At 38.6% G+C, this 16959-nt stretch overlaps 1 protein-coding gene across 1 annotated transcript in view; it reads left to right on the top strand.

Moving 5' to 3' along the window:
* LOC145479887 (uncharacterized) overlaps positions 1-16425 on the top strand; it is a 30402-nt gene extending 13977 nt beyond the window's left edge. The window contains exons 12-30 of the mRNA XM_081458363.1: positions 172-318; positions 581-718; positions 1443-1544; positions 2111-2217; positions 2866-3051; positions 4023-4091; positions 4313-4431; positions 5458-5665; positions 6684-6758; positions 7382-7524; positions 8124-8238; positions 8903-9053; positions 9251-9377; positions 9974-10031; positions 10255-10343; positions 10916-11036; positions 11938-11979; positions 12759-12891; positions 13505-16425. Coding sequence (XP_081314489.1) covers positions 172-318; positions 581-718; positions 1443-1544; positions 2111-2217; positions 2866-3051; positions 4023-4091; positions 4313-4431; positions 5458-5665; positions 6684-6758; positions 7382-7524; positions 8124-8238; positions 8903-9053; positions 9251-9377; positions 9974-10031; positions 10255-10343; positions 10916-11036; positions 11938-11979; positions 12759-12891; positions 13505-13569 — 2195 coding nt within the window. The 3' untranslated portion in view covers positions 13570-16425. The remainder of the gene's footprint in view (positions 1-171; positions 319-580; positions 719-1442; positions 1545-2110; positions 2218-2865; positions 3052-4022; positions 4092-4312; positions 4432-5457; positions 5666-6683; positions 6759-7381; positions 7525-8123; positions 8239-8902; positions 9054-9250; positions 9378-9973; positions 10032-10254; positions 10344-10915; positions 11037-11937; positions 11980-12758; positions 12892-13504) is intronic.
* Positions 16426-16959: the final 534 nt, after the last annotated feature.

Here is a 16959-nt window from a genome sequence, read left to right as displayed (position 1 = left end):
AAAAAGTGCTGTATTGCTTAAATATAAAACTTGTATCTTTACTTTGCTTGAGGTCTGACTTGTTAACAGCTCATGATTTTTAGAGTAAGCTCCCCTTCTGTTGCATGATCCTACGATCTACCTTTTATTGTTTACATAACTGATAAAGGGACCAATCTTCATTTTGCCTAGCTTGTAGCTGGAACAGTCAACTTTATTACGATGGAGATCACTGGAAGGAAAATGGCGTCGATTTTTACTGCACCAGTTCTAATGAAAAAGCAAGGCCTGGTTGCTATGTTGATAACGGTCGAGTACTGTGTACTGGTGCGATACCAGGTTGGTATAATAATTAAAGCGCTGTCCTAATGAACAAAGCGATACATATTGTATTGCTTCTGTTGTTTTTGTTGTTATTATTGTTGTTGTTGATGTGTTTCTGTTCTTCTAAGAATTCTCTGTGTGTTTTAGTTATGGCTGAACACAAATCCATTCTTGTTTCGAGACTCAGTTGGTTAGATATACGGTCTCTCGGAGGTTTGCCATTTTTTTGGTCGCCGTGGCTTTTCTTAATATTCCCTTTTACATCCTTTTGTTATAGGAATAAGAGAGTTGTCTTTAATATCAAACGATGGCCTTTTCCTATGCGAAAGTGGTGATGAGATTAGATCGATTGGCGACAGATGTAATATTCGTCCCAATTGTGGCGATCGATCAGACGAGAGGAACTGCGATCAATGTAAGTTATTTTAATTAGAACTGTGCAAGTAAGAACGGAGGAAAATGGAAACAGAGGTCATACTTTGAAGTAGCCTGCGAGTAGAGCCTCTTTTATCTCTTTTTATTTTTTGCAAGGAAAACATATGTACCATAGGAAAAGGCTCTGCTTGCAGGGTGACTTTGACGAAATTGGAACTAGAAACTAACATATACAGATTAATATAGATTGGTAAACGATACATATTATTTTCCTACGGTATGACGAGACGATAGATTGAAAAATTCACGAAAAATCTTCAGTGGGGGAATTTTCCTCACCATGACACTACTTATTAAGTAAGCAAAGCTTTTCCTAGAACCTGGCATCCTCGTTTATGTCAACGTTATGGCCAGAAGTCCAGTAGAGGATTGATTAAGGGATGCTGAGGTTTGACTGTAGACCGTTTCACATTTCTTTACATTTTGCTTCCCTTACTTTCGCTTGTAAAATTTGCCTAGTAGAACTAAACTGCGCATGCCTTGAATTTGTCACACAATCCCGAGAGCGAAACCTGTTGGATGCATCAAGAGAAGTTCTATCTTGGGATGGAAATCTGCATACGTTTTCCTAGCAGAAAAATTTCTTTTTCCTCTTTTCCTCTCTCTCTCTCTTTTTTATTATGCAAAAATTGTTACAAGAAGTACAATTTCAACTCTTATTCTATCGTGTTCCACTTATAGGATATAGTTACTTATTTTGACAGACTTCTGTACTCCAGAAAAGTCACTCGGTTTTCTTTGGACAAGAACGCCAGTGGACGGAGAAATTATGAAGCACTGTTCTTTAATTAACTCCAACTGGACAGGTGACACCCTATTTAATTTTCGTAAGTTGTATATCTTGGATCTAAGCAAGTTGCCTGAGCGATTAGGTGCCTTCTTTTGCCCGGAAGACCAAATAAACTTACCATAGCAACAACTAGTTTAGCCCAAGCTAAATAGATTAAATAAAGTAATAACAACTGGGATAAAAACACGAGTGAAATTAAGTTTGGAAGAACTACAAATACGGTGGGAACAACAACTTTTTTCTAGCTTTTAATTCGCGTTTTGTCAGCACAAGTTGTTTTTCAGTATAAGGAATGTTTTGTGTACTCTATGGAAACTGAGGGAGCTTCAAATTAACGTCATGATTGCTGAACTAAAAAGGTTTCATCGAGATATAGCAAGAAAGAGTCATACTTTTGAAATTTCATGAAAGACGATCTTTTTATTGAATTCTTTTTTTTCCCCATATTTCGAAATGTTGTTGTTGTTGTTGTTGTTGTTGTAGTCGTTATCGCAGTCCTAGTTGTTGTTGGCGTATTCTGACATAACCAACTAGTAAACGCATTTAATTGTTATCTATATACGCTAAATTTCACATTTAAAGGAGCATTTGGTAGTAAGTGTACTAGCAAAGTTGGAGGCACAGTCTGGATCCACAAGAATACTTGCGACTGTGAAAAGAAAACGTTAGTGGAGTACTTTGAGAAAAAAGTAAGTTTGAGCCATTCGTTTTCTTCCGATCCCACATACCGAGTTAAAAGCTAAGTTAATACATGTTACTCCAGATGCAGAATAATTGGTGTCTTTTTACATTCTGTTATCATTTTGAATAATTTTTCCGTCAACTTGCAATTGCGTTTTTTTCTAAAGTTTTGAGCTAATAGAGAAGTAACTTGATACTATAACCCAAATAATTTTGATATGTCTTAGTACAACGAAACACCAAAAGGACTAGCACCATCCAGTCCCATCCCCTCACCCCCCCCCCCCCCGCCCTCTCCACACCTAAAGCACGGTGGGGTATGTGTTTGCTTGCACACCCAAGGATTAAATCCCAAAAGTTCATAAGGTATCTTATGGAATATGGCCTGAACTGAATTGTCTAGTGTCGAGTTAGCCAAGACTGCTGACTAAAGACTAGGCTATTTGCTGAATGCAAATCCCGGAGGGGGTTTCTATCCACCCTCCCCCTATTTTTATACGATGGTGGCAAGTGTCTGTGTACGTCGGAGGGTTAAGTCCTCTTATTTAGCGGTTGCCGGTGTTGGACCATTTAATACTTTATTATCGTTTGGGTATGCCTTTCCCAAATTCAAAGCGTTGATAACAGTAGTCAATTTCGAAGCTGTTTTTGATTAGATTGCAGATGTGAACGAAAGTAACTTCATGAATGCGTCAGAGGAAATGGCTACTTCAGCGGAGGCACGCGTCTTCACCAATTCCAAAGCTTTTTTCGATTTGTTCAAAGATCTGTTCCACGCTGTAACAACCATACTAACGCCACTCACTCACCAAAATGCTGACATAGCTCTTCAGTACTGTAAGGTATGAGCTATACATACAAATGACTTACTTGTAATGAACTGAAAACCCCCAAGTGGGTCGAGGGTTCAAACGAAACAATGTTCTGATTTTGTTGTCCCATTAACTGAGGGGCGATAACTTCTTCAGTTTCCATTCCTCGTAATAACCATCTTTCCTCCATTCCACGAAACCACCATTTCCTCATTTCTCCTTTTTTTTTTTTTTTTTTTTTCATTCGTTTATTCCCCCATTTACTCCTCCCACCATTCCATTCTTCTGCTGCAACTCCTTCCCTTCTCTACTCTTTAACAGGCCTTAAATATTTTCCTCTCTTCCTGGCTTTCCTTCTCGTAATTTCCTTCTTTAGTTATGATTGTTCCCCAGAGAGGTACCTACAACGATTGATGGGTAGCAAACAATATTTCTGTGGTTCCAAAAATTTAGAAAACGTTTCTAGCTCTGAATAACGAAGTTGGTTAAAGCAAGCCGCGTTACTGCAGTCCCGAAAGCAATACCTTTCTCTTGTATTACGTGTAACTACCTCATTATCGTTAAACACAAAGAGAAATAGTACTTTCTAATTCTGATTGCCATAATATTGAAGTCACCAGATTTTATACATAATGGTAAGAACGATCCCTAAACATTTGAAGACTGTTCGTAGAATGAAAAATTGCTGATGTTATACTTATCACGGACTGCCATAAGCACAGTAAAAACTCAGTCCTTCATGTATTCTCGTTAAAGAAGGTCTACATGGGGGACTAGGATCTCAGTTCTCAGTGAAAATGTCTCAGCTATCAGTTAAAATTTCAGGCCATATCTCTGCTATCGGTAAATACCACATAGTTTATATCTCACGGTTAGCAGTCGAAATAGAAGTCATTTCTCAGCTGATGGTCAAGTAACATTTATACCCTCCTTAAAAAGATCAAACCACTTCCACGCGTGTTTCTAGTGAACTAACATTTGTGTGCTTGTTTTACTCTTAGCACTTCATCGAAACTATACTTTTCTCTTCTATTTTTGGTCGGACGCAGCCATTTTGCGAGCCTAAGTTGGTAAGCTACTCGATCTACAGTGGATTGCACGGATATTTAAAGTTTTCAAATTACCTCGGTTGTTTAAGAGTGACAAACAAGCGCATTTTTGTCGCGTGTGTCTGTCAGTTCATCATGAAACTACCTAACAAAGGTATTTACCTCTACATTTATACATCACTTTGCACACCACTCTTGGTGTGTCTAAAGATTACTCACGAATAAAATTTTCCCTTCTAAAGGCAGGTGACCGAAACTCTCTGGCGGATAAAGCATTGGAATTCCTACGTCAGGCTCCTAAAAACACTACAGCCTACAATACCGGTGCCAATCTAAGATATCAACGTGTCCGGGATCTGACGTGAGTTATGATGCGTGTGCTATTTAGTACCAGTTTATGTGTAAAAGCAACCTTGCATACGGTGGCTGCGCCCGCAATACGTACGGCAATCAAAACAGAGTCATCCTACTGCGAAACGACACGATAATAGTCCCTTCTATCGCTGCAAATAAAAAATAAATGCAATGCTCGAGTTGCTTTGGCCTTTTCTAATACTCAACTCGAGAATTCTGGACTTAATTTCACGAAAACAACATATTTTGTTCAAAATAATAAAACTATTATCCTACCTGACGACAGCGATCGAAGTGCGAATGGTAGAACGCGGGCGACCTATTTTTGGCGCCAAATTTAAAGCTTGTATACACAAAATGTTTCATATTTTTCACTTTTTACAATCTGATATGGTTTTTGCAATCATAAATCCCTTTTCGTAAATATTAAATGCCGTCTCCAGAGAGAAAAATTGCCCGGCTTCAACGTCTTTCCAGTTAACATGCAGTTCATCATTAGGGCACTAAGTTTTTCTTGCTTGCAGACTCCTAATTGCTCAATTCAAATTTCAGGCGCACATGCCGTATGCAAGGAAGTACTGAAGGTTTCAATAACCACTGCGATCACATCCCAGATAGCTGGACGGTCAGTTATTCTGGGCAGTTAAGATCATAGAGGAGATGAAGAATAAAGACTGCTTGTTAATGCTGGCTCATTAGTTTTAAATACTGTTTTCCTCCCGCATTAGGCGCCAGTTCCTCTCTCGTAACTCTGATCACTTGGTGAGTTAGCCGCACTACTCAGTCCTCATCGAAGTGGTACTTCCTTGCCAAAATGCTTTTTCGGCTCCGTTTATATTGAGATTTGTTACAAAGTTTTCAGTCATATCACTGAAGTGTTCAAGTCTCAGGGCCGCCGTTAAAGTTGTGAGCTTGCGCAACTAAAGCCGCAGCCGTTTGTTCCTGGCCAAATGTCATTTTCTTTTTATAAACAAAACTTGAAGGTCACAATAACAGCAGCAATTTACACTGATAATTTCTTTAAATTTCACAGAACAGAGCCCAACGTAGTAGATAACTTCAAACCAGTTGCCCCAACATTCACCATAGCAAGGGAAAAACTGATTGTTAAGTTAAATACGGCTCCACGTATACCACCAGAGGTGATTAAACCTACCTCAAAAGTTACCAACAAAAGCAACAATGTGACTATAAGAAACGAGACAAGCCCAAGCAAGAATATAACTAAAAATGAAAACTTGGTAAGTCAAGCGCATGTCATGCATGTCTAAGGCAGCATCCACACTACGCCAGAGAAATTTGATTCTACGCTAGGCCTACCATCCACACTAATCCGTCACGAAAACGGAGTGTTTCGAAACCCTCAAACCGGAGGAATTTGAAAGAACCGGCATTTCGTTTTCGTGTGGAAAAAACCATTTTGAATACGGAGCTTCTCGAAAACGATGACGTCACGATAGTCATGTTCCCTGACCGAGTTTTCCTCAGACACAATTCCAAAATGACCGGTGGCTGTTGCGTTTTGAAATTTCCCCTCGAAGTGTGGAGTAAAACATTTGATGGGTTGATCAGAGTCAAACCTCCATTTTCAAATTCATCCGGCTTAGTGTGGATTGGGCCTATCGTCTGCAGCATTTAAACTTGGTTACAAGCCTGTGCACATAAAATGACAAGCCAAATGGACTAAACCCAAGCAACGGCTCTATAAGAAATACCTTATGAAAGCAGACACCTTAGATAATTTTGCGGTGACTGATATTCCGCAGTATGAAATATGGCACAGATAATAATCGGCAGTGGTACTGATCCACTTAGAGTATTTTTAAAGAACGATGCTTTGGGATATGCCTTAAGGATACAAGGATCCATCCCCCTACAAAGTTCTTGAACATATGCTGATTTGATCAGGCACAAGTCAGCTGCAGTGGTTCCGGGTGATATGAAAATTCTTCGTCCCATGGAATGAGCTTGAGTGAATTGAAATTAACAGGCCGGTAGGTGGACGTGAATTTCATCCACTTTCCATTGTTAATGATTTCTTTTGAGATGTGGAAATGTTACCATAGATTCGACTCCACCAAGTTTGAATCCTTACTTATCGTCTATATCATTCGTAGCATGTTGTGGTTAAATCTATACCAGTCCACATATATGTTGTCCGGCATAATGTCGAAAGTAGACAACAAGAAGAATTCTATTTATTATTATTGCTATACTTATCTATTTACTTTTTTTGTCCTGTGGAACCGTTCATTGAAGACTAAGGAGCTCACCAATCAAGAAATAAAGGACGCCCTGAGAGCTAATAACTGCACAAGTGTGGCGTTTGACGAGGTAAAGCAAATTACAGGCGCGGATCAACATGCTTGAAATGCTTCAATACCTATCAGAAGATAAGAACTGCACTTTTATCCAAATGCATTTTAGAAAACACCTTGTAGAAAAGTGAGCTATGAGCCGTACTTCTTTAAGGCCCATAAAAACAGAAACCTAGCTTGAGCTGTTGACATAAAGGCGTCAGCAAAAAGAATTTACTTTTTCATAATCAAAATAAACTAGAATTTTCCCTTTTTTTCTACAGCATTTGCTATAAAAGAAATGGAACACATTTTCGCAGTGTTTCTATCATCATAGCAACTAAAACATTCGCGAAAGCAAAGGAAGAGCTCCGGAAGAAGTTTGGAAAAAAAAACCGCCTGCGGGTTGTGTTCCCATAGTATTTCTCGTTCTAATATGTTAGAAATACACGCAATTAAAATGTGTCCTGTCTCTTAAATATTGTGTCTGAAAAAGAGATACGTTATCAGTGCTAGTTTGCTTGAGGTGGTTTGTTACAATATTGCGCATAACGGCCGGTGTCAAAACTCTATTCGTAGGCACCTTTTATCGTAAATTTTACTTTGTTTTGTTGGCATGCATGCTTGTAGATCAAGTCCCATTCTTCTATCTTTTTTTAGGGGACGGGTGTGTTCGTTTATAACCAAGATATGTCAAAGGAATCTATCAGGCACGAGAAAATTCAAAGCAACATGGAGCTAGTGCTGTTATGTATTTCAATATCAGCTGTTATTCTGGCGCTCATACTGCTGACAGCATTGAGGTAAAACAAACATTATATCGAGCCATTTTCTTGGCCAACTGTAATACGTGTGTCAGTTTTCAAGGTGGAGCAGGGAATGACCCAGCACTTAATTAGGAGTCACCAATCGGATAGTAGGCGGGCTTAATGTTAGAAATGTTCGGCCTGCACTGCCATATTCGGCCTCCTTCCCGTTCAGCAGCAACGCTAACTCCCATCTTAGCTTTCAAGTTTTCCTCCACATCACCAGCTCCAGCCAAATATCTTCTGGTTCGATTTGCCATTTGGTGTTTATTTTCGTGTCCCTTCTTTGTCGAAGATACCATCAAATACGAGAAATACTTTAATTTGGTTATTTGAGACAAATAAACGCCAGACAAGTGGCCATATTTAAGCCGGAACAGTGAACGACAATTTTTTGTCCAAGTTAAACAAACAAGTGATACGAGAGCATTCCCCAACCCCATCCGCAGAGTAAAATTGGAACGAGATAAAAAAAACAACAACAAACTAGATGTGGAGGTTCACGAAACACGACTTATAAGTTGCAAGATAGGAAACGGATGCCAAGTTGGAATCTATAGTCACAAAGTTAACATGAGATTGATTCTATTGCACAGGCTAAAAACGTCAGAGAGGCTGTTTATACACAAGAATCTCCTCTTGTCCCTGGGCCTTGGAAATCTCGTATATGTTTTGGACAAAAGCTTGTTTGCTTCAAGACGGGATCATGTGGTATGTAGAAAAGTTCGAAAATCCTGCTTCAAACAAATAGCGTCTTTCTCTCGTGATCTACTTTTAAACTGCAGTTTGAAAGAAAAAAGAGAATAGAAACTGAAACTTTCCTGCTGACCAGACAGAAAGAACCGTCACGGCAGATATTAATTCATATAACATATGTATTTAGGCAGGCCTAAAAGTGGAGCTCCTGATTACAATAAGTTAATCTCGCTTGCATTCCAATCGAAAAACCAGTACCTGGTTTAAAAACAGATCTCCATAAGCTTTAAAGCTGAGCCCACAATATGGTCACGTGATTCTGGTCAGCAGATACCTTCTTTTGACGGTGTCAATTGATCGTAAATTGAATGTTCAATATCATAGATGTATGCTGTAAACCAAGGCTGTGTGCCTTGGTCGACCTATAGTTGGAGTATGGCCGCCATGTTGAGCGATGTTGTCGTCGTTTTTCGTCCTCGTTGGGTGCACGCGCCCGCGATCCATGCCGCTAGCCATTTTGACCATGGAAACCGAGTTGCATGGTTTTCTATCATGATTTTTACGTATACATGTAGTTCTCTTCCTATAGTTGTGGTGCTCCGCTTGGGAGCCCTTCCGGGGGGCCGGAGCTCCGCAATGAAACAATGGCACTATTGCAAATAATTGTTCGTTTTTCCAGGCCCTATGTTCGACAGTGACAGTCGTTCAGTTCTTCTTCCACACTGCACTGTTCGCGTGGATGCTTGTAGAAGGAATAAACCTGTACATCAAGCTGGTTAAAGTCTTCTCAGTGAAAAGACAGTACGTTGCATACTTGGTTATAGGATGGGGTAAGTATTCATTTCTTACGATTTTGAAGATAACCTTTCTGTATTCATTTCCTAATCGAGAATAAAAGAAGAAATGTATAATACGTATATCCACCCTTTAGTGAGTTGAAGTCAACGAAGCACTCTTCGCAAAGTAAGCGAAGAATTATATGAGAATATAACAGACTCTATTTTTTCCCTTGTCTCTCTTACCCCAGGATTTCCGGCAGTCATAGTTGGATTAATAGCAGCTATAAGACCCAGTACCTTTGATATGGGAAAGGCTCCATATAAGGACATCACGTGTGGCTCATTAAACTTTACTGCTGAGATACAGCGCACCAGGTATGATTCTTTTCTTATGCTGAAAGCAGTCATCCAGACTTTCGGGTAGTCCTGGTGAGGAGCTTGCACTTATCATCTTCGCGCTCTTGGTACTCGTGTTTTAGAGCTTTCTCGCTCCCAGCAAATCATAATTTCTAGGCTTTCTTTCATCGGTGCATAGTTAGTAACTATGATCGGTGCTGCGTTTGGCGCGATACATGAGAACCTCGCCACGACTACGACCACGCCCAAGCCGCCAAACACAAAACCACTCAAATGCAGTATGAAATAAAATAAGTCCAAAAGGTGCAAAGCTGAAATCCATAAAATAATTGTGATTTGACTAATTGTGACACGGTTATATTACCAAGCATTTTACTTAGCAACGGCTAAATACCTACTAACTTAAGACCAGTAAATCGGCCCGTAATTCAATGCTATTATTTTTATGTTAATGTGACATTAACTATGAAACTAAAATCACCTGAAAGAAAAACGAATTGAACTTACATTGGCTTGTCTGGACGACTGGTCAAAAAAAGAGCAGACGACGACTTTCATTGAAAAAGAAAGTGCAATGCTATGCTGCAATATGTCGTTCTTCTGTCTTTTTACAGATGCTGGATAAACGGAAGTCTATGGATTTATAAAGGACCCATTCTAGTCATACTTGTGGTATGTGAAAGAGTTCATTAACCCTTGAACGTTCATGGCGACACAATCCAGCATCCCAAGATCGACCAACAGTATAAACAATAAGAGTTCCATCACTCATAGCTTCCCCTATTTGAACTTGCCTCGAAACCCTGGTTCAATTATTAGAGAATTGCCTAGTATAACGTTTTTCAGGTTATTTTTAATAAATAAATAAATTAATGAACTATTTTGTTTCTGGCAGGCAAATATGATGTTGTTTGCGATTCTTCTCCGTGTAATCTTTGGGAAAATAGCTAGCAAATACAGCAACGACCACTTGAAAGTCACCAAGTAAGCTGATATAATAAAACTAACGCGTCCTAACAAACCATAGTTAAACTAAAGTCACTGAAGAAAATTTAATAGAGGAGCTTCTTTTCTACTACATATATAAGGAATACATGTGGTTTTGTAACAATTTAAATATTCGGCGCTGAAACATATTATTTCATAGTGTTATTATCACTTATGCCTTGACTTCGGCTTAATAAAACGAACCTGTGTGAGGACAACACATCTACGAGAGAACACCCAATACCATTATTTTGACTCTAAGTTATTTTGTCTTAGAAGTTAAAGGTAAAAAGTGTGACATGATCGATCTATTTCTAAGCCGGCTCCGGTACTACCATAGCGTTAACAGGCTGTTCCACGCAGGCAGATGTCGACAGATGGTGTCTTGCTTTTTTAATTAAAACTGTTGTCTTTTCAGTTCTCCACAGTATCGAGATTTCAATAGCTGAACGCAAAAGCATGTCAGTTTTGTGTATAAGGAACACGAGCTTATATGTTTTGTTCACTAAAGAAATTACATTTAATTTTATTTGTTTTAACAACGCCTCCCATATTTTCAAACTTCTCAGGAGAGGTCTAAGAAGCATTGTCGCCCTACTCCCCTTATTGGGTGTCACATATGTAGTGGGCTTTTTTGTCGAGTTCCATCTTGCTTTGGGATACGTTTTCATTTTGCTCAACTCCACCCAGGTATGTTCTTGTTGTTGTTTTTCTTTGTTACTCACCTGAATTAAGGTATGGGTCTCGCTTTTATATGATGTTTTGATCAGTTTTTTTCTAGATTTGGTCTTTTTCTTCAAAAAACAAAACGGCTTCTAATTTTTTATTTAGATACGAAATAAAACTTTCCGATGTTTAACTCAGTTTTAAGCAGTTACGTGATTAATCATGCCCTAAAAATATGACCCTTCAAGTCTTAGATGTAACTTAAAGGGTAATAAACTAACCTGGCTATACGTCATCCTAAACGGGGATTTTGAAAAAAATGTTAATTGTTTCGTTGTAATATCATGGCACGTGAACAAGCTGCAAAGTTCTTGAAACTAATAATGAAATTCTTCGTACAAATACTTCACCCTATGCAAGCTTGTGAGCGATATCTGAAATATAATTATTTTAAGTTAGACCACCCTTCCAAAATATAGAGAGACCCTTTCCTTACTTCACTTGAGTGTTTGCTTGTTTTCTTATCTCTACATATTTTTGTCTGAGTTACTTGTCCTTTTGGAAAGGAAGCTAGAGTCAACGAGCCACGCCGATAACTATGCTTGCTGAACTTTTAAAGCTTATGACTGCGATCCAAAAGAAAAAAAGGAAAAAAAAGAAAGAAAAAGAAAAAAAACTGTAGTGATACTAAGATACCTTCTTTCCGCAATTTGAAGGCACAGATTGGCATAACTTCCTCATTCCCTAGTTTATTTTTTATGTTTTTTGTTGTTTTTTTGTTCGTTTGTTTCGTTTCTTTGCTTTTTAGCTAGAAACCTTAATCTGTTCTAAAACAAGAACTGCAAGGTTGCCTGAGGAAATTTTATTCATGTCAACGTCTTTAACTAACTTGCTCTTCTGCGTTGTTGCCGTTGTATTTCTACAGGGAGTTGTGTTTTTCATCTTTCATTGTGTCCTTCATGACCAGGTAACATAAGTCAATGGTGTGCACGGGGGGACTCATGTTTCGGGGTTAAGGAAGGATGCCATCGTCATCCTGAGAGTTTTTCTTCAGAATTTTGAAAAGACTATTTACTACGCAATGTTGAAATTTTTAATACCTGTTCATTCATCCCTCAGCGAAATTTTGTGGTGTCAGCTGGTTCTCTGCCCCACTTAATGTTACCATTTTAAAGAGGAGAAATTACAATAAGCAATAACCAAAGTTTCTTCAACTGAAATAATGATTCTGACAGCAAACTTTCACAGAAATCTTTTCTAGACTTCATACCAACAAAAGGGAGGTTATTTAAAAACTCTTAACCAACGTCATAACACAATTTGAACCATCACTATCACTTTCGCTGATCAACAAATTCACCAGAAGTTGAAGTTGAGTTATTTGAACTAACAGTTCCATTTTTAGCACAACACTCGCAGTTACGTAACAGATTATCCTAGAGATTTCAAACGATATATGCACCTGAAAAACAGCGGAATTGAGATGGGAAGTTTAACAGATGATCAACCAAGCCCAGTTTGCATAATCTGATTCATCACTACAACCCCGTAACTTGCTCACGCAATCACGAGTTGAAAATTGATTCAAGATGGCCAAATAAAGAGGGGAATACTGTAAAGAAACACCTTTTTGTTTTTTCAGAAACAATGCCGCTGTCGTCGAACCTTTCAACCAATCGTGCTCACCTAATATAAAATGCACAGGAAAACGAAACAAGTACTAATTCATATTTCAATGTCTTTAAGGTTCACGATGCTACTCGGAAGTTGTTTGCAAAACCCAGAGCAGATTCTAAGACGAGAACAACACCAGCCTCCAATCCCAATACAACACCTGTTATGGAAAGAATCTCCAGAGTCAACATTCTACATGATTCTGGTACGCGTTAGATTCTCATGATCACATCTTGTGAAGGGCCCCCACCATCTTACCAGTATGATACTGATGTGCTTTACCGTAACATGGGTTAACAACTGTTGTTGCTGGTTTGTTGTTTCTACTGCTTTACTGAAACATGCATATCTTTCTTCGATTTTTCTTCAAGATGTTTCTCATCTAGTGCAGTATTGACACAACACATATTCCGTCAAATTCATATTCATATTCCTTATACTATTTCCACCATTAAACGTACCAATTTTCAACTCCTCTCAAAGAAATACTGTACTGCTGGAACAGCTTAACAACGGCCCTAGTCGAAAATACCGAAAGGTATCATGAGTACGGTAGCCATAATAGTTTATCGTTACTACACTTGATTGAGGATCGCGGTGTCATAGCAACATGGAAAGATAAAGCACCAATACACGTGTCTGTACAGTTTTCTATCACGCCGAAAAAAAGCTTCGATTGAGCAACAGTAAATTATCAATACCCACAATGCTTCTCGGCATTGTCGCATACACTTTGACCCTTTGAAAGACAGCCTCTTCGAAACCTTATATTTATAAATTCAGTGAATACATTTTTATCGCTTTTTCCCTTCCTACAGAGGACGGAAAGGAGACGAATGGTGTGACAATGAAGAATAGCACACAGAGTGAAACTTCATTTTAGAGAGAGAAAAAAATATATATAATATATAATGCTTATACAGATGGATGTTAAGTGTCTGAATACTTTTAGCAAGATTGTTATTTAATTATAGAGTAACAGTAGTCAAGAGTGGGCAATATATTTCTTTCTGTGTAACTTTCTATTGCCCTTGTGACGGTATTTTGCAATATAAGTACTGCATGTTTAAGATAGTAATGTAAGTTATGTTACGATTTTGTAAGCAATGAGTTACACGGTTCATTAGTACGCTGGGTTAGTTAGTAATGTTAGTATTTGTTAGAAGCCGTAGTATTGTCCCGGTGGGGGAGGGGTACTCCCTTATATGAGCTTACAGGTATGTGCGGCTCCAAAGGGTATGGTTTTTCAGCCGTTTTCGTCATAAATAGGGCATCGATTTCAGCTGATCTTGGCCATTTTGGTCATAAATAAGGTATGCTTTTTGCACTCTAGCCTTGATATGGGTATGTTTTTAAGAAGAAGCCACTTTTTTCATCATTATCGAAAAGAAAATCAACAAAAGCCCTTCACAAATTATGTTTACGGTAATTTAACATTTGGACTGTACTAGGGAACTTATTATAACGTAGGTCTGAAACAGAGTTTTGATTTAAGGATGTTGAATATCGCAGATTTTTGTCATAAATAGGGTAAGGATTCTGGGAAGCGAGCCGCACACCCCCATCCAATTTTTCTGGGAGTACCCTCCCGGGAGTATTGTAAAAGTACTGTAAATAGCTGTAGCTGTAGCTTCGAAGTTAAGTCTATGCTGTACTGTTTTTTAAGTAGCTGGAGTATTGTAAGTGGTGTAACTGTCCTACTAAATGTAAATTTAAAAAAGTATGAGCAATGTCAATCGCTGTAATTTGTTAATCTTTCTCAACAATTCGCTATACGTTCAAAATATATCTGGCACTGTAAGCCACGAGTTTCTATACGAATGTTCGTCATACGAATATTCTAATTTACCTCAGGCAATAAAAGACTGAGGTATCGGCAATTTCTCAGCCGCGTAGAGTAGTTGTTTTGCCAAAGATTATTTCTGTAATGAAGGCGGGGGTGTGAACTGTATAGTAGTTATATAACACTTCTTATAGTAGCTGAAATAAAAGCTATCATCAATCGTTTTCTTTCCCATATTTCCAAGACGTTTCTTCAATCAATCCTAATTTATAGAAATTCGATATCTTCAACACAATCTTGCAACATTTCCTTTTTTTGTTTGTTTGTTTGTTTGTTATTTATCGCTTAACTGTATTTTAAGGTCTGTATGAACTTTAAGTATATCATGTTTTATTTGTTAATATGATTAGTCAAGCAACGTTTATGTAAGAGCCTACAGTAATGTCCATGTCACCCTCGCGAAAATAAAACGAGCCTTGTGTAAACTTTACTTGGTAACTTCTGGCTATTTGCTTCTACTCAATATGAAAAAGAAAAAAAAAAACAATTGGTTTTAACGCTAAGACACTTTAAATAGACAGGGAAAGATCCATTTTCATAAGTGGAATATGCTTACTAGTAATCCAGGATAAATCTGTGTAACAAACGTTTAGGGGCGCGGTTCTTTGAGGCGACGTAGACGCAATGATTCAGTGTCAATCCGTCACGCTAGGGCTATGTGTAACATTATGTATAATTATGTGTATATGTACTGGAAACAAGTAGATTTTAATCAAAGCTGATCAAGTGCTTCATGTAAATGATGAAATAAACATATTATTAGAAAACCGTTTATCTATTATTACTTAACTAGGAATATTTGTTCGCTCTTTGTATTTCCCGCCGTTTCTGTTTTTGTGGTTTAACTTTTAAATACATGAAATAAGAGATGCAAGTGATTAAATTTACTACACCGTGGTTTTACATTTCCACGCAAGATTGCCAGTCGTTCCAGCATTCACGTGACGTTGATATAGCACATTAGATAAAGGTTTACTCTTCATGCATAGGAGCCAGCTGGCTCATCAGGCTGGAGTTATATATCTCCTGTTTCTGTAGCATGGAGCGACTAGGAATATTCCTACTCCCCCCTCTCCTGGATAGAACGCTAGTCCATCGCAGGGTTACCCCTGCCCCCCAGCATTAAATTCGTCGGTACCTATTATACACCTGGGCGTAAAGAGCACTTTCAGAGACAAGTGTCTTACCCAAGAACACAACGCAATGTCCCTGCTAGGATGCGAACCGAGACCGCTCGAGTCTAGAGACGAGCGCACTAACAGTGAGGCCACCGCACCTCCCGGTTGATAGGGTAGTTAGTAAAAATCAAGATAAGCTGAAGGAATAGCTCTTATGAGACCACCCTTAACTGTGGCATTCCATCACCGTGGTCAAATTTTCCCAATCTTGTAATTTTTTTTCCCCTTCTCCGCGTCCTCATCCAAAAAAAAAATGGCTTGTGAGTTAAAAATCAAGCTTTCATTGTATCACCTCAAGACTAAATAAAGCTGGGCTTGTTGAGCCAAGAATACACAGGTGTTTTCACATGACGTCACGGCAGCCATATTGGTGTCCAGACATTGAAACGGCTGGACATATAATTCATTGTAGGTCACCACAGAGTCACACATCAATTCTGTAAGAGTTGAACTCTTTTCTTTTTATGTTAACGCTTTCGTTTAACGCTATTACGTTCCTTTAAAACAAAGTACAATGTGCGTAGTGTTCCAGTTAAGCCAGGTTAACATGGTTTTTCAAACCTTCGCATAAACTCGTTTGCATTACCGAGCATGTGCAGTGAACACTTTAAAAAAGTCCGTCGGGTCGTTTTCACGATGTTTGAAACAACTCTAAAAATCAAAACCAAGCCGTTCTAGGCCTCAAGACACATTTTGTAACGACTTTGCAAGCATTATCATCGACTTAGTATCCATCTGTCATCCATTTATAATCATTACGCAAAAACTAGTTTATTTGTTTTTGCGATTTATTCCAAAACCAAACGTACAGAATTGATTTCGTCTTGCATACCCCATTTGTAATACAGCGTAGTTTAAGTCATTGGTATTTTTTTATAGTAAATATAAGATTTATTGATTAAGATTTTCTTTCATCGTCAATAACTAGTGATTTTTTCCCCCTTCATTTTTCACTTCGATCTGATTAACCGCTAAAATGAAAATGTTCGGCGGCTCGGGAAAAACTGCACGCAGACACCTTGAACGCAAGAATAGCCAAACTATTAATACCTAATCACACCTTTCTGTTGCGCTCCGCGCTCCGCGGAATATCAGGCGACTTTGCCCGACGTACTCTGGCCACTACTTATAGCGAGACCAAAAGAGACTCTCAAAAGCCGGGCGCGGGAGGGAGATGGGAGGAACGCACCAACAGTCTCCTGGATGCACTGACTCGGTCCCGCTTCTAACACATGAAATTGTCACCATCCTC

This window comes from Orbicella franksi, chromosome 2, assembly GCF_964199315.1.
Source record: "Orbicella franksi chromosome 2, jaOrbFran1.1, whole genome shotgun sequence".
In the NCBI taxonomy this organism is placed as follows: Eukaryota; Metazoa; Cnidaria; class Anthozoa; order Scleractinia; family Merulinidae; genus Orbicella; species Orbicella franksi.
This window is presented reverse-complemented; position numbering and strand designations above follow the sequence as displayed.